The following is a 25,061-nucleotide window of genomic DNA, read 5'->3' as shown; positions in this document are numbered from 1 at the left end:
TTTATTTTGTTACCAACTGCATATTAAGAAGAAAAATTAATGTAAAGAGTAACCAAATATTTAAAAACAGTCACACTTTCCACCATAAAACAGCAGCAACAATGCTAGTCAGTCACCTGACGGTAAAGGCACCTCGCAAATACACAATAAAAAAAGTAACAGTATTTACAATATTAGCAGTATTTAATACAATATTAAAAGCATACAAAAAAACTTCTTCCAGCCATATTCTCCACTCAGATATTCTAGGAAAAGGGAAACAGCAAACCAAAACTAATGCTTGCAGAATAAGACAAGGCTTGTAAGAATCAGGAATGTAATTCCACACCACCACCCACCACAAGGTCAAGGTTTATGGGGCAGCCTGATCACTGGTATCTTAAAAGAATAATACTAATTCTGCAAAATCTGTTACTACATCAACGTGCATTTCACATCTTGAAGTTTTTACTAACTGAACTTGTGCAACATATTCATTCACTTTCTAGGCCTGCATTTCCCAATTGGGGGCCACTGGCAGCCTTGCATTTATGGCACAAAGCATAAGCCGACAAAGGGAGGGACACACACACAGTGAATTTAGAGCCCTCAGTCAGCTTAAACATATCAAGTTCACAGACTAATAACTGGCATTTTCAGTTTCACACCACACCCATAACACTGTGGTCAAACATTGCATTACAACATATGGAAGCCACAAACAGGCTCCTGCCCAAAATGATGAATAGGACATTGTCATAGCAGATCATCTTTGTCACCTAAACTCCTATCTAAAGACCCAGATGCTTATTTTTGTGGGAACCACCAACATTACAGAAAACCTGGAGACAAGGCTGTAATTCCAAGTTTTCCCTGCAAACCAATGCCTTTGTGGATCTCTACTTGAGTACAGAGTTACAAGTTCTGTGTAGATGCACCACTGGACAAATTATGCTGCACATTGCCAAAGTGGCAGACTAATTGTCAGCAATATCAAAAATGACTTTAGAACATATTTTCAGACCACAAATGATGCACAATGGAGGTCAACTGAGGCAACAAACTGAAGATCATTTAACCATCAGTGTCTGTATGGTGCAATACCCACAGACAAAGAGGAGTGAACTAAACTGTCCTTTAGTTTAGCAAAGAGTGTCAGACTGCTTCATATCCTTGTACTACTACTTGGTTAATCTGTTTGGCAGTATCCTGCTATCAGTGGTTTACAATTTGAAAGTGTTAATGTACTTGGTATGCACAATATTGGGGTTCAGGAAATGTACTTCATGTTTCTAAACGAAAAGAACCATGGTAGTGAAGTCCGATCAAAATAACAGTGAGGACCCCTCGTTTTATTTGGGCTAATTGTACGTTTAGGTACCCATTTCTTATTACAGCAGAGACACATATTAAATATACAAAAGAAAAAAAAAGTTCCAGCACTTGTTTATTCAAAAACATTCTCCATTAACTACACTGACAACCACACAGAAGCAGATTCCTGACTTCTGATGTAATAGCTCACTGCCGAATTAAAAAGGTGCCACGGCAAAGCAAGAAAAGTAACAGAGGTGGGCGGGGCAAACTTGGGTTAATTAGAAACACAATTAAGTGTTCTCCAGATCCTATCCAATAAGTGGCCATGTTTAGATTAAAATTCCCCGCTTGGGGCTTGCGTTTCCCACTGCTTTCATTTTTCTCCCCCTTTCTCCTGCTGCAATCCTTTGTTTCGTGATAGAATGTCTGAAACTGAAAACCGGTCATTTGTGGTTTTATAGTTTCTTCAAAGCGGCCAATTTCGCGAATGGTCTCTGAAGGAAAAAAAAAGTAAGGAGGGTGCTTTTGGGTGAACCAGTTTACAAAGTCAACCCCATGCGGGGCGCACACACACCCCGACAGCCCCCCAAGGTGCAGAGGCAGACTCGCGAATAACCACAAGCGCACGAAAGGATCCGCCCCGCATACTTCTGGGCAAGTTTCGGAAAACTCAGACTGGAAAAGCGGGGGATGAAGGGATCTGGACTCACTTATACTGACTCTGATGATACAAACCCAAAAAGGTCGATATACACAAAAGGAATGTTAGGGGAATAGTTTAAAATGATGGCAAGTGTGTATCTAGAGGTATTTTAAACAAAAACGTGCGCAGTGCTTAAAAAATGAATTGTTCAATTCATACCGAGAGGCTCACAGGAGCCCCCCTTTCTCTCTCTGCCTCCCTCCCCTCTGTGCGGCGATCCCAACAATGAGGGCTCGACAAGTCACTGTCAACTCAGATTACAAAAAAGAAACGTAAAACTGGGTCTAGGCAAATAGGGGGAGCCTCTCAACGCAGTTTACGGCACCCAATGTTAGAGCTGTGCAAAAGCTCAAAAAGAAGACACCAATGAAATCTACTTAAGCAGCATTCACACACCATACCACACATCTAAAGAACCTGCCAGCATTACTTTCAACAGGATTTCCAAAAACAAAGACGACAAATGCTATATATATATATATATAATAGCAATCTTGACAGTTTCAAAGTATAGTTTTTTAAGAATGAATCTATTACGAAACCCCGGCAACTGCTACATACGATTAAAACCATGCGCACACCGGGCCACGCCGGTCATGCCGCACTTACAACGCCCAAATGAATTGATAAGCAGGGTCCTAATTCACACTTTCCTTAAGGAAAGGAAAAAACAAACGGAAAACGTCAGTGGAGTAGCCGCCCCTATATGAGTAAAGCAACAAACTTAATTCATTAAGCAACTGGATACAAATGCAAGATTTTCTCCCTACAAAGGTTTGTATTTAAGTTGCAAGACAACGTGCAAATATGAGAGCCCCCTATTTCTTACCTATAGACACCAACTTGATATTTTCTCGGTCCAAAAACTCCAATGCCACGGACACGTTCTCCAGCTGCATCTGCCTGAAGGTGGGGCGCTGGTTGTACTTGCGGAACATCTTCTTCTGGCTCAGCACCTCTAGCAGCGCGATGAGCCGCAGCCCGTCACTTAGGTCGGTCTGCAGGTTGGCGATACGCTTGTTGACACATTTCAGGTGTTCGTTGCACCAGCGGGTGAACGTGTTTTGCTGGATCTTCTTCCAAGGGGCATCCTCGGCGAGGTCCTTCTCTGTAGCGGGCATCTCGGCGTCCTTGTCTGTGTTCGCAGCAGCAGCAGCAGGGCTGGCGGCGCTCGACTGGTTCAGCCGTGGGTGTGTACTACTCATTTTAAAGGCTCTGGTAGGTTGGGGGCTGTAACACTTCCTCAAAACTCACTGAAGTCTAAGAAAAAGGAGGGAGAGAGAGAGAGAGAGACAGAGAAGGGATTTAAAGTCGTAGTCGCAACATTCCACATTTACAGACGCTCAACTTACTTTGAACGTTTCCACGTCTTTCAGTCGTGCCACAATAAAAAAAAAACATACAGTCACTGAAAAAAAGGTTATTAAAGGAAATGATCAAAAAAGAAATCCTAGTTTGAGTTAAAATAAACGTTATTACTACAGTTCTATGAGTTGAATTTTTAAGAACAGATTTATAATTAAAGTTAAACAATTCATCCAGCTAACACGTTGCTATAAACTAAAACACCTGTATTTCTTTTAATGGCCAGTGCTTTTCACTTTTAAGAGTATTGAATCTACTAAACGTATTGTGAATTGGCTTTGTGCTGAAAAAAAAACAACAGAAATTTTCTAAGTTTTACACTTATTTTAAGATTTTACAATAACTTAGGCCAGGCCCAGCTCCAGGGGTCATTTAGCAGGGCTAAGCCCCCTCCCCGCCCATATCATTGTCAAGCTCCCACATCCACTATGTCAGATATAATGTTAGTTGCTGGATTTTTGGGATTTCATCACATCATGCCTCCTTCCAAGTATTTCAGATGCCAGGGATGATTTAGACTGGGTGGCACAGCAGTTAGCATTGGTGCCTCAAACTATCAGTATCAGATGCTGCTTTGTGCCCACAGCTGCTGGACTAGGCCCTGCCCTCTGTGACAATGAAATGAATTGGTTTCAATCCCAGATGGTCAGGCAGGATTTAGACACTGGCTTGCCTCCCAGGTGGAGTGTTGTAGGTGTGCATAGGCAGTAGAACTAGTATAAATTGTATTCTTTTGCTTTTGTACAATGCCTTTTAAGGGTATGTTCATCATAAAACAAAGACTGGCAGCAGGGATAGGCTCCAATAGTCTCATGACCCTATAATTGGACAAGAAGTATTTAGAATGGAAGAACTGATTGCTTGATAGGGTACCAACTCTTCAAAATCCTGTAAAGTACCTTCAGAAAAATGGAAGAATACCTAACATCCAAATCTAAGTCAAAGAGACAAAACTAGTGGAAAAATGACTCCTACTGCAAACTAAATGCCACAGATTTTTTTGGCAAGAATAAAACACCCTGATGTGATTTAATATCAATGCAAAATACAACTTTGTGGTGGAGATACGTATTTCACATAAACATGGAATATGAAAGCTGTAACTAACATCCATTCCATCTGTCCATGTTTAAACTTGGAAGCACTGACCTCAAGGTGTGAACTAGCTTGACGATGTGCCAGGCTATTGCAGTGCCCCCTCACATACTTACCCTTACTAGCTAATATAGGGCCAATTTAGAATTCCCAAGTAATCTAACATGCACTTCTTTAGGAAAAACACTGGCAGAACTGAAGAAAAAAATCACTAAGATGAGAATGTGCAAACACCACACAGACAGGGATCAAGTTTATATTCTAACTCAGGATTATGGAGCTATGATGTAGCAAAGCTACTTCTTGTGCCACCATTAATGCTTTCCATCATTCAATTTTCAGACCATGCTTGTTTTATTTCACAACTGAAATAAGCCAGAGAAGACCTAAGCAGCTCTGCTGCCAGGCAAAAGCCAACTGTTGCCACACTCACTCCAGTTTTCCATGAACTTCCAACTCATATATCCCACATTTTAATATTCTACAAACTTATATAGCAGGATAGTAATAATAATAAAAATTGTTTATTTATATAGTATCTTTCCCATGCTCACGATGCTTAAGAAAAAAGATAAATGATGGATAAGTAGGTGTAGTTTATATTTTATTTGAAGTGTTAAGAGATTTCAGTGATGCATACACAAAAACATGAAATGTTTCAACACATTAAAATATTTTTTAAAGAATTCTCATCAAATACTTCAAATATACTTGTTTGTTTACTAATTAAATTTAATTTAATAAATGGCTGGTCATCAAACAATTCCTTTGATTAATTCAATTCACCAGTTTATTTTGTTTAAATGCTAAGGTCTAACACTTCAAAACACCTGCACTGTAGTGCTACCTCCTTTGTAAACCCCAGCACAACTTGTCATCTCCTTTGACTCATTCTCTAAAATTTGGGTATTTAATTGAAGATGGAGTTTTATGCTAGTGTTCCAAGTGGATGTATTCATTAAAAAGTAAGGACTGAAGTAAAGCCAGAAGAGATTTAGGCAGGTTATGCTAAAGATAATAAAATAAAAAGTAAAGGGTCAAATGGCATAGACATATTTTGGTGATGTGCATGTGAATTTTGTACTTGCATTATATTAGCAAACCATTAAGAATGGTTCTTTGCTTTACAAAGGAGGAAGAAGAAGAATTTCAAGTCACAGCATGATAAATCCTGTCAATTTCAAATGTTTTTTTTTTAATTGCACCAAGCCAGTCCTTGGAATGCGTCAAGATGTGACATGCATCTTGATGGATGTAGGTTCTGGTACTTGCAGCTTTCTTGCACAACAGTGGATCAGTTCTTCTTTGTATGCAAAACACATTCAATATAGGGAGTTGCACCTATTGAAAGGTGACTGGATTCTACACTATATATCAGCATGGTATCAAGCAACCTTGTAATGGATAAGTGAGTCTAAAAACTTAACTACAATCACAGAAATAGTTTACAATAATTTTCCAACATATAAAATTTTAGAGCTAAAGGAAATTTTCACTGTAACCAGCTGCACAAATCAACACGACAAAAAGGAGTACTCATTTGGGAGAAAGAATCCCAGACCGTCTTCCTAAGTAGAATTTTAACAGAGCCCTTTAAACAGATAAGGTTGATGCCAAAGACAGAAAACTATTCAGCTTTCAGTTTTCATCTCTAACACTAGGCCTCTTGTTTGCTCATTATGGTTAACATATACAAAAATAAATTATTTACTACATCAAACCAACACAAACTGGATCATACATGAATAAACATTTTAAACATATCTATAATACATAACCCAGACAGAGCCTAGTCCATTTCAAGAACCACAAGGAGTCCTCCAAACATTTATAAGTCTACAGTGGGTAGCACCACATTTAGCATTAATAGGAACAAATTAAATCCATACCCATAAAAATATGACGGGCAGACTAAAGATAGTTAAAGAATGGCATGTGTCATATTCTGTTCATGTTTGGAGCATCCCTGTAGCCCAAGGGAACGTTCACAACAACTAGTGAGCTTGTAATTGAATAGCTATCTTTGTTTTGCTGATATCCTCATTTTTTGTTATCGGTGCCTTTTTCTGGTTCTGGTGCTATTAGTCAACAATAGCATTATTTAGTTAGTTTTGTTTAATTTATTGCTTTCTGTATCTTCAGATAAACGACATATATTAAACAGAATAGAGATAAAGATTAGATGCAATCAGACAAATATTTATTTAGCAACAAGGCAATGAAAGGTGAACTAGAAACCGGAGTTAATTGTGCTCACTAGGAAGCATCTGTACTCCCTCTTCTATCCATTCCATGTTCAAACCTACCTACTACAGGGAATGTAGTTACCAGTTATCATTGCCATAAGAGAGGAACCAACCCTAGATAAGGTAAAACTCCATTATAGGGCACATTCACACACACACTCACAGCAATTTATTTAATAATAACCATTTAAAATAGCACACATGCCTTTGGGATATGAAAAGAAAACTGCCTACAGTGAACACAGTACCCAGGTATGGTTAGATCATGCAAACTATGCATAAACAGTGACTAGTTTGGGATCTGAGCACAGGACTCTAAGCTGTGAAGAAGAAGGACTATGCCACCATTCCCCCCCAAGCTTCCATGTTATGTTGCTTTGTTTGTGTCAGTTACTTATTCAAAATCTTTGTGTCCCTTTTCTCTTGAGGTGCACTGAGTGACAAGGCTGTGAAGTGGTTAGTGTTATTGTATAACAGATTGTTGGGTCTTTGTTTGATTTCCAACTTATGTGATGTTTGCATTCTCTTTCCTTTGTCCACATGATTTTTTTCAGATAGTGTAGGTTGCTCCCACATCATTTTGTTTAATCATTGACTCTAAATTTCCCCAGTGTTCACAAAAGTAACCCTGTAATGGACAGATGTCTAATTCAGGATTCCTGCTTTATCCTTGATGTTGTTAGGACAGGTCTTGCTATATTTGACTCTGTAATAGAAAAAGTAGAATCAGAAAAAAAATTGAACCGAAGCCTAGAAAGCCAGAGTGGTGTGGTACATCAAATAGCCCTGCCATCATAAAGCACTTGGGCAATGGGCTCAGGTCTGGCTGCAATGCCTTGTCTTTAAGCAGTATTTTGGGCTCAAAAGTGTAAGTCTGTTTGATAAGAATTGATCAAAATTTAATCCCTACATTTTCAAAACCACTTTTTTCCATTATAGGATGGTAGGTAGACAGAGATTCACAGTATCATAAAGGCAAGACAGGAAGTGAGTCTGGATAGAATGACTAATTATAAAAAAAATCCCTTTTTAAACTCTGATGTCTCAAAATGAGTGAAATATTAGAATTGGGCCTTCACCATTTTACTCTGGTGTCACTTTGTGGGAATATTTCTATAAGTTAAAAGTATGCCAATCAAAAATACGATAAACAAAATGGCACTTTCTTTAAAATATTGTGCTAGCAAAGTTTGAAATGTTTCATATACTTTTCCTTTTTTGAGTGGAATCTTAATAGAATTTTAGAATTTTAATGATGGCAAAATAAATCCACCTGGAATTTTACCATATTATTTTACCACAAAGATCCTGCGTGGAAGAGTTTCCAGAAGGTTAACTTAAATTTTTTTGTTCTTACGACATGTCCAAGAGAGATTTAACACAGTACCCCTCTTCATTTCCTTATTGCTAGATATGCTGCACCCCTACCATGCAGGGTCCAAGGCAGTGGCTTGGGAACTAAGTGGATTCAGTTGGTACCATAAGATGGGAGGTTCAAATTCCATTTTATGAAAAGTGCTTTTGGATGGTGTTCACCATAAAAAGATGCTTTATAAAATAAAAGGTTATGGATTTTATATTCCATCATTCCATTTGGCAGGTATTTATTTAAATTATGAAGTCTAAATGTTCTTTGTCCACTGCTAAGACTTATAACCTTTATAGAATGACTCACTACAGAGCTATGCCCCAACTTAAAATCCCAAAACATACTAAATTTAATTGTTTTTGTGCAGATGGCAAGATTTATCTAAAAGGGGCTTAGCACAGGAAATTACCTTGTCCATCATGAAGACTATTTTAGTTAGACTTAGCTGAAGCAAAAAAGCACATAAAACTAACTGTAGGCAGAACAAGATAAAAAATATATAGCAGGCCAATTCAATATCAAAAATCAATTAGCATTATATTATATTCATCTGAATGGCGGGTGATGACACCACAAATACTGAAATCTCTTTTTATGTATATGATGAAATATGTTAGCATGTAATTGTACATTTTAATTGAAGTCAAGATGACTTGTTTTCTTTTCTCTTTGTGGTTCTCATGTAACCAGAGTTTAGAAATGTTTCTTAAATTATGACTGTAGGTGGAACAAAGTCATAAGGTAACTTTAGCTCTATTATGTCTCAAGGTTCCATTCTTCTTTAATTATGAATATAAATATGTGTACCTGACCCTTTAGCATATAACCCTGTAAAGCTTTAAAAATCAAATACAAACCACTGGACTTTAAATTGTATTAGAAAGACCCCTTTAACTAGAAATAATGTTTCATAAAATTAGTTCTATGACAACCTGAGATTTACAAAAAAAGAAGGAAAAAAAGCAGAAATTAATTATATCCACTTAACAATGACAAAAAAGTTTGCTAATCGTCTGTCAGACTGCTTAGTAATTTTTGTCCAGATGGCAGGAGTCTGATTCATTTCCTCCCTCTGTATCAGCTGCAAATGGCCACACCCATGCAACAAAGCAACTAGAGCCCTGCAGTACCTTGTTACGCTTCTTTCAGAGGCATCCTCCTAGCATATATCAGGGACAACTAGTTCTCCGATTTCATGTAAATGGAAATATAGCTCCACTGCTCCAGTAAATTATCTTTGACTACTAGGCTACATTAATTCCCTAGTTTCTGTTTCTTCATCTCAAACAAATATACAAATCTGCTTCCTTTCTGCCTATTCAATTTCCAGACCTATCCTAGTTTCAGTATAATCTTTAAATAGTCAATCCTGATTTAATTTGATGCCATTTGTGATGCCAAAGCACTTTACATATAGCATACACTACAATAAAAATCATGAATTTGGACAACTTGCCTAATAAACCAGTAGTGGGATTTCCTCCTGCAGACTTTCTGGATTCTTGGTTAATAAGCCACTGCACCGCTTGCTACATGGATATACTGTACTTGCCATTTCTATTTTATTTGTACACACCCTAAGGCGAAAAGTATCTACAGCTACCCTTTCCCTGCTTCCTAAACCAGCTAATCCTTAGCTATAGTGCTTTCTAGATAGATAGATAGATAGATAGATAGATAGATAGATAGATAGATAGATAGATAGATAGATAGATAGATAGATAGATAGATAGATAGATAGATAGATATTTGTTCCTATGGTACATCTGGAAAATAATGATCAATAAGTCACATTTTTGATGTTTCTCAACCTGGCACTTTGGCATAACCCAATTGGCTTTCAGTTGTGTAAGATTCACTCCTCCCTTATGTTATTAGTCACTTCAGCCTGTCAGTGTTCTATTTGAGGTCCACACCCTCCTGCAAGGAGAGGATGACAGCATGACTTTATGATTTGTTGCTCTCTTTCTCATCTATCAACACTATGAATATTTAACAACCACTTTTGACTAGGATGCTGATCTGTTAGATTTGCATTGAGACATGCCCTAACTATACTGCAGGCAAAGTGACTATATTTTTGGATGAACGTAAACGAAATTGTACTTTCAGTTAATTCTTTCATTCTTTCTCTCCATATCTGCACATTTCACTAAAGGGCTGCAAATGCTACAGCAACATCACACACAAGGGAAGAATCAAAACTGCATTGAAAACTAATGTAGTCAATTTGATTAATTTTTTTTTATTAAAAGACTGGCATCCTTCACAATAAAATGGCACAGAGCACACAAATATTTAGTTTAAGTATTTGAAATCTGCTATTTAAATAACACAAGCTATTCTTTTTGTTATACTACCTTTAGTTTCAGACGTCTATGTCTAAACTAATTTAGGTAGATGCAGAAGCTGAGTAGGCCAGAGGGCAAATGGAAAGATAGTTTCAATTCTTATCTTTAAGCCAGAATAATGTCAGACTTTGTGGATGATGTGTAGAATAAAGCAGTCTGAAGACAATTCAATTTGTAAATCCATCCATTTCCCAACCAGTTGAATCCAAACACAGGGTCACAGGGGTTTGCAGGAACCAATCCCGGGCAGGGTGCCAACCCACCACAGGACACACACACCAAGCTAGGGACAATTTAGAATTGCCAATCCACCTATTCTGCATATCTTTGGACTGTGGGACCCGGAGGAAACCCACGCAGACAACATGCAAACTCCATGCAGGGAAGACCCAGGAAGCGAACCCGTGTCTCTTAACTGCAAGGCAGCAGCGCTACCACTGCACCATCTTGCCGCCCAATTTTTAAATCTATTTCATCAAAAGAAGTACTCTAAGTGTACTTGCTAACCATGGTTGTGCAACACCTACGCATTGCACATTAATTCCAATCACCAGCCCTTGTTGTGAAGTGGAAATCCCCCCATGACAAGCTGCCCATGTAGTTTTAATAAGACATTGGCCCAGTTTTAGAAATCACTGTAGAAATTACTTCACAAATGATGAGCAGATGGCATTATGGAGTTCATAAATAAAGTCAGTAAAATATTTAACATACTGACAAGCTTACTGATCACTTTAATGATAATACCACTCTTGTAAAGGACTCTTGTTTATATTACACAATTTAAAACAGCATATAAAACCAGTTTATGATGACTGTTAAGAAAGAGTGTAGTATTGCTCCCTCCTATCGCTTACAAGTCCAGATCAGTTTTGGGTCCATCTTCTTGTGGACTTTTTTCACTTTGAAACTCAAAGACATTCCATCAAGAGCTGTTTCCTACATTGGGCCTGATATGTATGGTATAAGTTCTGGCTCCCTACCACCAAGATTAGGAAAATGCATGTATAGAAAGTAAATGGATTGATAAATGAATAATTCTTCTAAAAATTATCTTTGTATTTACTATTCTGTTGTATTTTCTAAGTAAATACGTTTTACAGTATTTATTGAGTCAAGCAAAATGACACCTTTTATTGGCCAACTAAAAAGATTACAATACTCAGGCCCCTTCGAAGAAGAAGAGGCCTGAGTTGCCTCGAAAGCTTGCATATTGTAATCTTTTTAGTTAGCCAATAAAAGGTGTAATTTTGCTTGACTTTTCTCTATATTCATAATGGCTAACACGGTACAACACCCTAGTACTACAGTATTTCTTGAGTTACTGAGACTGAGAACATTTAACACTGTTGTAAGAGTGCAGCTAATAAAACAGCATGAGAGGGTGTCAGTCCTGCGTTACATCACCCTGACCTTTTCTGACTCTATCACCAGACAATTTTCATTGAAATTCTGTGCCTCAGCTTGCTGTAATCAGTTAGCTCAGCAACGTTACCTCCCACCCCGTCACAAAAGAATGCAAGTTGCCTCATAAAGCATCCTAACATGGGACACAGACTCACTGCAAAACAACAAGACTGTTTCAAACCACATCAAAGTCTTAGAAGGATTTACTCCCCTGTCTGCACATTACAACCCAATTAAAGCCTTTAAGAGCAAAAGTCTAATTCAAGATGTGACATTAGGGAAAGTAAAGAAAACAATCTGCCTTTCACTTCATGAAAACTCATTTCACACAAGATATGCTTTAAGTTTTTCCTTAAACAATAATTTAATACATTATTACACCTATTAAAAATTGCAGTATTGAAAACATGCATACAAATTTTGAGTACAGTTCTGGTGCACAGTGTAAAAATACCACAAAATGCCCTTTATAGCCTTTCATAATCTCTCCTGATTTTTATTTCTAGTCAGCTCAAACAAAATTGAATTTCTGCTGCTTAAGAGGTGACATGAAGGAAATGTTCAGAATTGTGAAAGTAATCAGTATGGTGGATCCAGACTTTTATTTTAAAATGAGCTATTTAACAAAGGCACAAATGAAAACAATTTGTAAAAAGTCAGAAAAATATTATTGCAACATAAGCTGAGGTGTCTCCCATTGTACAGCTGTGCTTGAGTTCTAATTTGGGATCCTGAGGTGGTTCATTGTGTGGTGGATGTGGCAATGCACCTTAACAGACTAAAGATACAAGGAACAGGCTATCAAATGATGGGATGGACCTTCAAAACTCAAACTGATGCCATTTTAAGGAAATTAGGCCTGATGCATTTCGTTTATTTTTATCGAAAATGTCCTAATGCCAAAATGCTTGTTTGAAATCAATTTATAGTTGCCAAACTCTGGAGAAACCATAGGCAGCCTCTTGCTCCATTGCTCATCATTACCGCACAGCCAGATATAACATAGCTGGTTTGAAACTGATATGTAGATTAACCTAAAATCTTTGAGATGTGGGAGAAAAAACACCTTAAGGCACATCCACACAGGCATGGGAAGAATGGGCTTGCTCGACATGGATTGTGACTCCAGAGAGAATCATGCTTATAATATATGAGCTGGGCAGCAGTTGGTTGGTTCTGTGGCCATTCCTGCTGAACAGGAGAGATGAATAATATGTGTTTACACAATCATATACCAAGTAAAGAAAGATTTTCTTTCAACAGTATTATTTTGGGACTCTCTTTGATTTGTGAATGAAGCATGGGTACCTCAACAAGAAAAATTCTCACATTTGCCTTGAGCGCTTAGATCATTCACTGTTTTGATTGCTATATCCCACAACCGCTCAAAATAACAAGTTTTGTTTGTGCTTCTGTGTGTTTGTTATGCATACTGTATGAGGTGATAGTATCTTTGTAGGCCACTGAAGTCTGAATTCTTCTGAGTTGTGCATAGTGTGGCGTAGCCACTGTAACTATAACTTATCAAATGAGATACTGTATGCCCTTGTCAACTGCATATCATTTACGAAATGTTAACTTTATTACTAGCGCTTAATCCACTCTTTTTGAAAAGATAAAGTTTTAACTGCTGTTAACATGGATTAAAATACGCAGTATGCTTATCCTTTTCATTTCTAAGTTGGCTAACATTTCAGATTAGCAGCAGCATCATGCACAATGTAGGAAACCAGACCTGGAAGGTTTACCAGTCCATTGCAGGACACATTCACACACACCCACACTTAATCACAATCATGTCATATTACAGCCAACAATCAACCTGACATGCATGCCCTTGGGATATAGTACCTTAAGTACTTAAAAGAAAGTCACACATACATGGAGACACAGCTACAAATCCTGGCAGAGAGTGACTAGGCTAACACTCGATTGTGCCACCATTTCACCATTATTTTAATTATATTAATTCAATATTAGTTTAATACTAGTACTACTAGTAATAGGTTCACTGTATTATAAAACAACTTGAATTTGGACACAAATTAAACCCTATAATTTCTGTTTTATGCTCTGAAAGTTCACATGGTGACAGATGTAACACATTCTTGGCACTACGCTGATGTTAAATTTCAAGTTAGTGCAGAAACAAAGAATATTTTCAGATCACAGAGAAACTTGTTAAGAAATGCCTCTGCAGAGTAAGGTTTTTATTTTATTTTATTTTTGCCCTTGAAAGTTGAAGTCACACCTCTGAGGTGCTCTCCTAACTCTGTGGCCTGAAGGTGGGACATTAATGCCAGAAAGACCACGCCCAGCAGCTATTCACTACAGACAGCAGAGGGCTTTCTTTGTTCTTGTACCAGGTGCTGTCTGCTGCTGGAAGGCAACATTCTGAGCCATAAAACACTGTGATCCCCAATAAACTCCAAGCATGTCTTATATTTTTTTGTAAAGGTATTAATGCAACTGAATTTCAAAAGGCTCTTTGAGTAGAATCATCATCTGCATATTATACATGCTTTTTGCAAAAGTGTTTCTGTGTGATGGTAGTTTAACAGTGGGGCAGATCTCCGTAAGATCAAGTCAATGATATGGTCTTGCAAAAAGTAAAGTACTCCCATGTACATCCTGAACAGACACAGGACTTGTTTAGAACCCACGTCTGCTTCCCTTTCAAAACAATAACAACACACCTGTGAATAGTATCAGTAGTACTAGTATTGTCAGACGTGTTGTGAATAGTTTGCTGCAATCCTTTTATTCAGATAGATTTCTGATTAATAAATCAGCAACCTCGACATACTCGGCAAACCAAGGATTTTGCTAAAAACTGTCAATTGCATTTGACAAAAGTACTTTTAGCTATTCTGCAGTTTCACTCACTGATCTGTTTTTTTAACAGTTATATCTTGTTCTCAGCTTACACCAGAAAGCGTATTTAGTCTGATTGCCCCATCTACTTTCTGGACCTCTTTTTATCTGTGACTCATACGAATGGGATGCCTATAACAGCATTCCTCTAGGTCATCAGCTGTCTTCTTTCTTTCTCTCACATATTGATTTCACTGTTTGTAGCTATTTCTCAAAATATTTTATTTGGGTTATTATAATTAAAACCAAGCACAAGGGAAGGTTACACCCTAAATTGGACACCACTCTTTTACAGAATATGGCATGTATCCTTTGGTACAGGTATTGTCAAACTAAATAATGCCATTTTAATTACAGCCACACTCCTAGTGAAAGGTTGCCTTGTTCCATGAAGCAAAGTACTTGATGGAACATACACATTTTCTCCTTTAAAAAAAAAGCTTCCAATGTAACTATAGGTCTGCAAGGAAATCAATATAAATTTTTAATTGTGAAATTTTCAGGATGGATTCAATTGCTTCTGGTCATGACAGATAATAAACATATATGATCAATGGGAATTACAAAGCAATCACATCAATATTTGTTAACAGAATTTTTCTTATGCTTTTCATTATCTGAATGAAGCATAACAAACTGTCAAGAGTCCTGGGTTTTAAGAGACGAAACAAAGCTGTGTAAACATGTATTTGAAGACCAACAGACAAACAGGCAGCCTAATCTTTGGCGTCTCTTACAGGTATGTTGATTATTAGTTTGGCTGTAATGTGGCTAGACACTGGCACAGTGGTCAGTATTGCCATTTCTTAACTCTAGAGGCCTGATACAATTTATAATACAATCACTGTGTATCTGTAGTTTATGCTTTCTTTGGGTGTGTCTTTAGTTTCCTCCCACATGTCAACTACATGAATGTTACAAACAGCCTATTTTTTATAGTGTTATATTGAACACCATTGCAAAGAGCATTACAATTGTAACTGCTAACAACTGGATCACAGACAGGTAAAGTGACAGGCTGAGCCAATGATGTGGATTTAATCACTTGGTGGAAAGACTAATGTCTAAGCCACTCTGCCTTACTCAGTATATGTTTCTGTATTAATATCTTCTGTTAAAAACTGCCATCCAGTCTAGGCCGGGTTCCTGACCTGAGGATAGAAATGTAATAATAGCTTGTGGTCCCCTTTCGGCCATTTACTACAAATTGCTGCTTCTGTAAATGGAGGATGAGTGGCCAGGATGAGTGTAAACACTGTAATCAAGGTGAATGTCCAGAAGAGATTAGTTGCTGTAAGCCTTGTAATGGATTGCCTAGTGGACAAATGAATTGTGAAAGAGTCACAAAAGACAGAGGTGGAGCCTTGGAGAGAAAGGACAGCCAGCACTAGTAGTGCAGAAATGATACTAAAGAAAAGATACCAACACCTCCAATAAAGAAATAACCCATGAGTGGATTATAGCTGCCTTGGAATATGTAAAGACAAGAATGCCTGCACAAGATGCAAACAGAGCAGATGCATGTAAGATTTGAAAAAGTCCACAAGGTAACCGACCCGGGGCGTAAACACTGGCAGGTATCTTTAAGAGGATGGGCAACAAGTGGTTTATAGTCATTCCAAAGAAACTGAAGTCTGTGGCAGAATGGACATTGGGCCACTGTAGTGTTCTTGGTATTGTTTTGGCAAAAACCATGACACTGGAAGTGACCAGCGATCAGAGTTTAAAGGCTATTGAAACATAATGGTTAGGTGATTTGAGCTGAAAGCTCTTCTGATGAAAAGAAAACAAAACATATACTTTGCTTTAAAAAATGTTATTGTTAGGACCTGCTTTCCTTTTCCTTCTGTTGAACTGGTAGTCCCTGCCCTAGTACTGTGTCACCCTTTTTTGCTTGTAATCCCTTATCACAGCTTATATTGAGGACCCTTACATTATAATAAAATAAAGGATGAAATCTTAGATACTGTATAGGATCAGTCAGTGTCAAAGTTAAGAGTATTATTTTTAGTCCTTGCAGTAAATGACTATTGTCACCATCCAATTTTTTTTACACATGATAAGCCTATGTTTACCAGTGAGGAATAATACTTCCATCCATCCATTTTCTAACCTGCTGAATCCGAACACAGGGTCACGGGGGTCTGCTGGAGCCAATCTTATATATCCTGGAATTACAAATCTATGAAAATAATCAAGACACCTTTTCCACTTCACTCCCCCATCTACTTTTCCAAACGTTCAGGTCATTTTCTTCAAAGACCAAGAGTTTGAGGGTTAACAGAGGAGAGAATGGCTGGAAATCTCCAGTGTGTGTGGTTATCTATTTGATTGCTGATAGATATCAAGGTTAGCTGTAAAGTGTGTACATATCTGAAATAGTGGAGGTATTACAAATATAATCTTGGCAAATTTTTAATATGCCTGTCCTGCTTCAAACCTTCTGTTTTAATTCCAGCTTGCTGACTCTGTGTGTGTGTAGAATCTGCAAATTTCCCACATGTCTGTGTGGGCTTTCACCATGTCTTTCAGGGAACTGGCACAATTAAAGAGATGACCCTTGTTTGATTCCTGTGCTGCCACAATTGGCCCCAACTTGTGCATTTCTGTTCAAGACTGGTATAATAATGGATAAATAGACACATCCATTCCCTAATACAAGATCTACTTTTTCAAGCCACTTTGTCTACTAAACAGTTATGATGTTTGGAGTCTATCCCTGCAGCCTCAGGTGTATGGTAGAAACAATTCTTGGATAGGACACCAGCCCACACTTTTCACAATTTTATACTGTTTAATATAGTACATGCTATATAAAGTATTATTCATTATCTTTTCACAATTCTGAGCAAAATATTTAAAAACAGAGAGATACAGTATATTGTGCTCCACATTAAAATTAAGAACATAATGGATGCTTATTACAAAAGTACACAAATAATTTGGCACTGTGAGAATCCTTTGTGTGACATTTTAGCTCATGAGTTAAGTTCCTTCGGTTATTATGCTCCACTGGCTATGGTTCCCCTCAGATCAGAGGTTTTCAATACTTATACACTATACAGAACAGATCCTTGTATGAAGTGTGCATTATATGCCAGAAAAGCCTCTTCTGCAAACAGTTACATTTTACTTACCTAAGATAAAAAGTCAGATAAGTGATTTAAAAATGTCAAACATTCATGCTAAATGCAGGCAGTCAGAACTGATTAAGAAAAGTGAATAAAACAATCACTCTCATGTTAAAGGACAAGTGTGTCATCAATTTTCATTTTGCTCAGCACATTCCTAAGTATTTCTGTTATCTTCCAGGTCACTCATGGTGTTAAATGATTTCCACAGCTACTCAGTCTCAGCCTGTAAGCCCCTCAGAGCTCTTTATGCTCCCCTATAAATCAGCATTCGTTTTATTTCACAAGTCTTGGCAGTCAAAGGACACCAATATGGGTCACTAGGGGGAGACTGGAGAATGCAAATGCGATCATTCAGTTGATTTTCATGGATTCTCAGAAAACATTAGTAAAATACATCACAGAGTTGCTAGATGTTAAGTACAAAGCACATAAAAGAAAATGTGCAATCAGATGCAGACATATATAGTTTTATTTAAAAAAATGACAGTTCCAAATCTCTTCTAAAACTGGCTCATCTCAGCATTTAACAAAGCCATTGTCTGCTATATACTATCCTGAAAGCTAATTAGTGTATACGTCTTGAATCAACCTGGCCAACAGTTTATCTCATACGAAAAATTTGAATTAAAGTAAAGACAGTGTAATGGTAGCTTCATACAGACAAACTTGAATCTTCTAAATACTAAGTTCTAATGCAAATAATAAATGTGAATTATGATAATATGGAATGCCGGCAGTCTGCTGCAATACACCTAGCCTTAGGAGGGTTAATCATCAGTCCATAGTACCCATCAGAGAGGGGTGCTGCAAGAATACCAGAAATAGGCTGGACCCATGAAAAAATGGTTCATTTGACAAATGACAGTTTAAGCCTGCTAAAAAAGCAGCTGTATTTTTTAAACAAACCAATAGAATTTCATTATGTACCCAAAATATCCACTATTCACTAGAACACAGTATAAAAAACTGCTTAGAAAACAGGCCAGGTTAGGGCTTCAGGTGGCACAAATCACACTTAAGAACAGTAACAAAGTAATGCAAAGTAATGTACAGATGTCACAAAACTGAGCAATCATTGTCCTACTTTTGGTCCATCTTAAAGGTGATTGCACCAGGGTGAAGGGGGCTAACACTCTGTTCAGAATCACTTAGCAGCTTTTTGAATTTATTTAGCCTGTTTATTTAACCTTCTCTCTCCCCCATCTCTGTCTCTGCAATTTCACTTTCCTCTAGCTTTGTTAGATATGAAATGCTGATAAAGCCATCATCTATCTGCTTAAGGGCTTATACTGTATACCTGAGGCCATAGAGAGATGTATTTGGAGGGTTGCCTGCGGGGATAGCTGCACTATAGCTGCCCCTGATGTGTTCCCTGAAGGTGTTACAGTGGAAATGTTGGCCTACTCGCAGATAAGATGCAGGTACTTTCATGCACAGGCCTGTTTACAGGCACAGGAACATCATTGCTTCTGTTGATTTTTACAGCAAAACTGCACAAATTCTTCCAAGGCTGCCAGCTCTAAGAAAATGCCAAGGCATACTTCACTTGGAAGTATTTTATGGCCATCCAGATTCAAACTGAATGTTGGGCACAAATACTGAGAATTATATTTTGTGTGCTTTCACTCTGAGTTTAATTAAATCACTCCATACCCTAATATTAACATAAACTGAGACAACATAGAATCATCACAATTTCATTGGCAGACACTTTTCAATGAAGGCCACATGTTATACATAAACAAATTTACATTGCTGAAAAAAAAAAACATCCGTTCAACCATCTAACTGTTTTCACATCCTCTTAATAGTCATGGAGTGTTGGATCCTATCCTGGCAGCACAAAGAACAAAACAGGAAATCTTGGAACATGAGAGAGCATCGTCATGAGGGTGGTTTTCTCAAGTCCATTCATTGCATTCCAGGTGTGTGAGGTCTGAAATTTCACCAAATGTAGTACACTTAGGTGCATATGCTGTGCCTGTTTAATCCATTTAATACAGCATTTCAAAAAGTGCAACATCTTTATTTAAAGCTGGTAAGATTTACTTTTTCTTAAAAAACTTAAACATTACTTTGGACTAGTGCAGACACATACAGCACTGGTATGCCAGTATGACAGCTCCATCCACCTATAGGAGGCATTGCTATTGGAACTGCTGCTCCCTCTGTTTCATTAATCACTTACAATATAGCAACCATGTACCAGCAGAACATTTTTATAACAAATCATATGAAACCTCCACAAGCACTTTATACTTTTTCTCTTAAATAGATGTAATTGTTCTTCTACAGCCCAGGCAGATGTTCATAAGTGAAGTGTGCTACAACCTCAATCTTAAGGGCAAGTGATGCTAATAAAAATATATACTAATAAAAGGCAAAGCCCTCACTCACTGACTGACTCATCACTAATTCTCTAACTTCCCATGTAGGTGGAAGGCTGAAATTTGGCAGGCTCATTCCTTACAACTTACTTACAAAAGTGGACATCGCAAGATCACACAAGAGAGCGGCTCATGTGAACTGACTGTGAACGCAGTACGTAGAGAACAAGGAAGAGCTCCAAAGAACGCTGGACAAAAAACGCATTACACAATTGAGAAGGCAGCAAAAGAATATGAAGCGAGTGACGCACAAGCATATTCATAAGTGCAGCTACTGCGGAAACAAAGCATGGTGTAAACCATAAGTTTAAATTAAGTTTATAGACACGCTGCTGCTGCCGTTTTTAAAATTGCTGGTGAAGGACTGTGCTTATGCAGACGAAATTGAGATGGTCAGGGATAGAATAGTGTTTGGCACAAACTCATCAAAAGTGTGACAGAAACCTTTAAGTGCCGGGTCTGAGCTAACATTAAATAATTGCTGGTGAAGGACTGTGCTTATGCAAACGAATAGAAAGCAAATGTTACGTTATTTTTAAAATGTTTCCTTTTCTTTTTCATAACTTCTTTAACACACTTCTTCTCTGCTGCGAAGCGCGGGTATTTTGCTAGTATATAATATACAGTATGTGTGTATGTGTCTGTGCGTCTGTTTGAAAACAATTGTAATATAGCTCTGGAACTATAGAGGGCCCTATACACATACAATATACTGAATAATGTGTGCTTGTTTAAAACTATAATTTTATAATTAATTGGCCCCTATTGCAGTGCGTAAAACACCAGTTGTCAACATTTTCAAAATGCATTCTTCTATTTTTTAACCTGCCTACCCAAAGCAATCCAAACTGGGAATCTATATTGACACTGGTAGAATAACTAGAAGAGCATGGAAACCCCTATACAGTACGTGACAGGTGGGATTCTAATTAGTCTGTGAGGTGAACTATTATGTCACCTTGATAGAGTTTAAGAAAATGCTAGTGGACACAGATGCAAAGTTGGGAAACAGAGCCCAAACTGTTGGTACGCATCTACTCTTTTACACACCTTGCAGTTATGAGATATTTATTTAATAATTACTTGCCGAGCAATTCTCAACAGGTCCAGAATTGTTAGTTCAGTGATTAAAACTGATAACCCAGTGGAGCATATCAGTTAAGCTGACTGAACAGCCTGAATGCCAGCCAGATAGCAGCTGTGCTGACGATCATGGGTTTAAGACAGCTTTGCAGATGCCACCAATTGTTTCACAAGATCAAAGCACAGCAAGTTTCCACAGAGGCCATGTAGATTTATTGGAAACAATTTCCTGGCATGAAGCTACAAATACGAACTAAGTAAAGACAAGAAAATGTTACATTTACAGTTTACAATTCTGTCATATTTGCAGAGTAAATAGTGCTGATGCCTTAATATCTTAAATGTGACTATTGGTTCAATCACTGACTGTGTGGCATTTACACATTCTCTTTGTGTTCATCTGTGGTTTTTCCAGACAATTTGTATTTCTTACAGATTTTGGTAGAATCACGTGTTAAGATAGCTGGTGACTCCAGACTGGCATGGAGTGAATGAGTGGGCACAGATATGCTACCTGTGATGCAATGGCATTGCATGTCTGGTTGGTTTCCTGCATTGTACCTTATTTTCCTAGGATAGCCTCTACCTCTTGAGGTATTATAATTAAAAGTAGGTGGCTCAAGAATATATATTAGATGGATTTTTGTTATACTATACAATGGCCATATTTCTCTGAGTTCCACTTCTAAAAATCATGTAATATTGGTGACTTTAAACTGAGCCCACATGAGTGAGTGTGAGTGTATGTATGAGTGTGCCTTCTACCCAGTTCAGTGAGGCTAGGCTTAGGCTCTCCTGGCTATCCTATACTAGATTATGAAAATTTGAAGATGAACACAGAAATGTACAGCACAATAACCCCATATGTCTTTATTAGGTTGTAAAATATTAGTGCCTTTAGGAAATATTTTCTAGTGTCTACTATAGTTTTAAAATGACTTGGCGGCACAGTGATTAGAAATAATGCATCACAGCTCTAGGGCCCTGAACTCAAATTTCAGCACAGTCCCTATGAATTTTACACATTCCTTATGTGTTCTCATGGAGTTTTTCTATAGGGATGTCAGTTTTCTTCCCATATCCTGAAGACATGCAGCTTATGTTCACAGGCAACTATAAATTGGTCTAGTATTAGCAGGCCACAGTATGCCCTGGTACCCAATCCATAGATGTTTTCTGTATTGCACCTAATGCAATCAGGATAGGCTCCAATAACCTCAGACTTTGCTTTAGAGTAATAAATTTTTGGTTCAGGTCAAGCTGACATCCTTGGTCAATTTTTATTATTTTTGTGGTCCCTGAAATCTTTGTAGGCCATAAGCCTAATCTATTTATTGGATCAGATGTCCCTGCTAAACTAACCAATAGTGAACCACAGAGGGCAAAAGCCACTTCGGCTAAAATGCCTCAAGCATCTCACAGATTGAAAGGAGTGTGACTAAATAAAAAATAGCTCACAAAGTGCTATGTACCGTATATGACATTTTTCTCCTTTCTCCACAGTCTCAGAGTTACTTACCTGGGAGAAGTTCGATGATGCCAGGCTCACTCCATTCACTGACTTGACCTTCCCCCAGAACACACCTTGATCTGCCTTTGACCACATGACAGCCACATCACTTTTTTTTTGCATTATTGTACTATAGTTGCAGCAACTTCATCACAATAAATAATTGCCCACTTGAGACCCCATTCTTTTATTCTATTTTATGTTTTTATATACCCTCTTTAATTCAATTAATGTGTGCAATAAAATTAATTATCACCTTAGAATCATTACATTTGCTATGCTACTTACCAAATTTTTTTTACTTCCGTCAAAATTAAAATATAGCAGAATTATATGTAGACCTAATAGCAGAATTGCCCACCTTGTCCTTTTCTAACAGCGCACTGCACATGTTTTGCCATATTGAAATGTATATTTGAGACATAATAGTTTAAGGTGATGAAACATCCATCCCTTCATTTAGTAAAAAGAATTCAATGTAAAGCCAACAGTGCCATCAAAGACTCATGAGAACTGACTTTTCATCCATCATCTCTTTTTACCAGGTACTATTGAACTAACTTACATTGGCATCACCACTATTATACAGGCAAAGCTGTGTATTTATTTTTGAGCCATTTTTCCAGGTTAGTGGGTGTCCAATATCAGTTTAAAAAACAGGGAACAGTCAAGGCCATCAAGCTAGCAGACTGAGAAGGGAGGCTCTGCAATGAGTGTCTTAAGTACCCTGAAGCTGCAAAAATCCCTCTGGTCATACTCTGTTTTCAAAGCTTACCAAAAACAAACTATTGATCCTTAGAAATACGATAAATATTGCATAATTCACATTTTGGTAAATGGCTGTTTATTCTATGATAAATACCATCTAAATGGGTGCTGCCCCATACTTTCTCAAAACCTTTAGTACATTTACTGTTTCTGTACAATGGGTACAGCCAATCCATTTAAATAAAATCATAGTAGAATCGTGGCAAATGTACATATGTTCTTTCCAAACCACTTCTTCATAAGTGGCTAAATGAACATTTCAATAGGCAGTACTTTGTTGGCTAGTCTTGTAATTTTTTCACTATAAACAATGCACTCTTTTCAAATATATCACCTTTCCCTATGTCAGTCTGACCCAGTCTTAAATTATCATGCAAACAATGTCATCGGTGCAAAGTAACAATTCAGAAAGCTTGGGAGAGTGGGGATGGGGTATATAGACAATTAGAGCTTGATCACAAAAATCTCTGAAGATGAGCCCATGGGAAAAATAAATTGCCATCTATCTATCTATCTATCTATCTATCTATCTATCTATCTATCTATCTATCTATCTATCTATCTATCTATCTATCTATCTATCTATCTATCTATCTAAGGAAGGGCGGAACAGACTGTTTTTTCTTAGAAGGCCACACTCCTTTAATGTGGATAGTGACCTCCTTGACATATTCTACAACTTTGTGATGGCCAGTGCAATTTTCTATGTTGTTCTGTGTTGGGCTGGTCCTTCATTATTTGAGAGGCCCACCAAATCAACAAACTGATTTAGAAGTTATGGAGCACATGCTCAGCCTACTGGAGGTAGTAGTAGTGGAGAGAATGAAGACAAAACCGATGAACATCATGAAAAATGCTGCACATCCTCTCTCTGACACACTGAGTACTTTCAGCCAGCAAATCATTCAATCATTCAAGTAATGTAACTGGGGCTCCTTTATACCAACAGCAATATGCTTGTATAATGCCTGACTGTGACTGTAACTGCTAAGTCACAAGTTTTCTTTTTTTTTAGTTACTCCTGTTTATATTTGAGATGGGTTTGTTTTTTCTCACAGTATCATATTATGTATTTATTTTGTAAATAGCCAAAATTTCCCCTGGGTTCAAATACATTTCTATCTATCTATCTATCTATCTATCTATCTATCTATCTATCTATCTATCTATCTATCTATCTATCTATCTATCTATCTATCTATCTATCTATCTACACACTCCCACATATGATTTTTATAGCTAATGACAGCATATGTTAAAATGTACCAAAGAGTCCAAGGTTATTTGATAAAGAAAAAAAATGCAACATTTGAGATGGTCCTTTGAATAGGATGTGCAAACTGCTGACATCAGTTGCCTACCTCTACATCAATTCATTTTCTGTCTTGTTAAGTATTATCCCATGAGCCAAGTGAGATGAAGAGAAGTGTGAAGCAATCAAAGCTCCATTATTTTGTATAGCCCCCTTTCATA

General features: G+C 37.5%; 1 protein-coding gene across 1 annotated transcript in view; it reads right to left on the bottom strand.

Annotated features, from left to right (window-relative positions):
- flna (filamin A, alpha (actin binding protein 280)) overlaps nt 1-25,061 on the bottom strand; it is a 102,788-nt gene that overhangs the window by 66,061 nt on the left and 11,666 nt on the right. The window contains 1 exon segment of the mRNA XM_039775565.1: nt 2,829-3,259. Within this exon segment, the coding sequence (XP_039631499.1) occupies nt 2,829-3,204 (376 nt within the window). The 5' untranslated portion in view covers nt 3,205-3,259.

The sequence above is a fragment of the Polypterus senegalus genome, chromosome 13, assembly GCF_016835505.1.
Source record: "Polypterus senegalus isolate Bchr_013 chromosome 13, ASM1683550v1, whole genome shotgun sequence".
Classification (NCBI taxonomy): domain Eukaryota; kingdom Metazoa; phylum Chordata; class Cladistia; order Polypteriformes; family Polypteridae; genus Polypterus; species Polypterus senegalus.
This window is presented reverse-complemented; position numbering and strand designations above follow the sequence as displayed.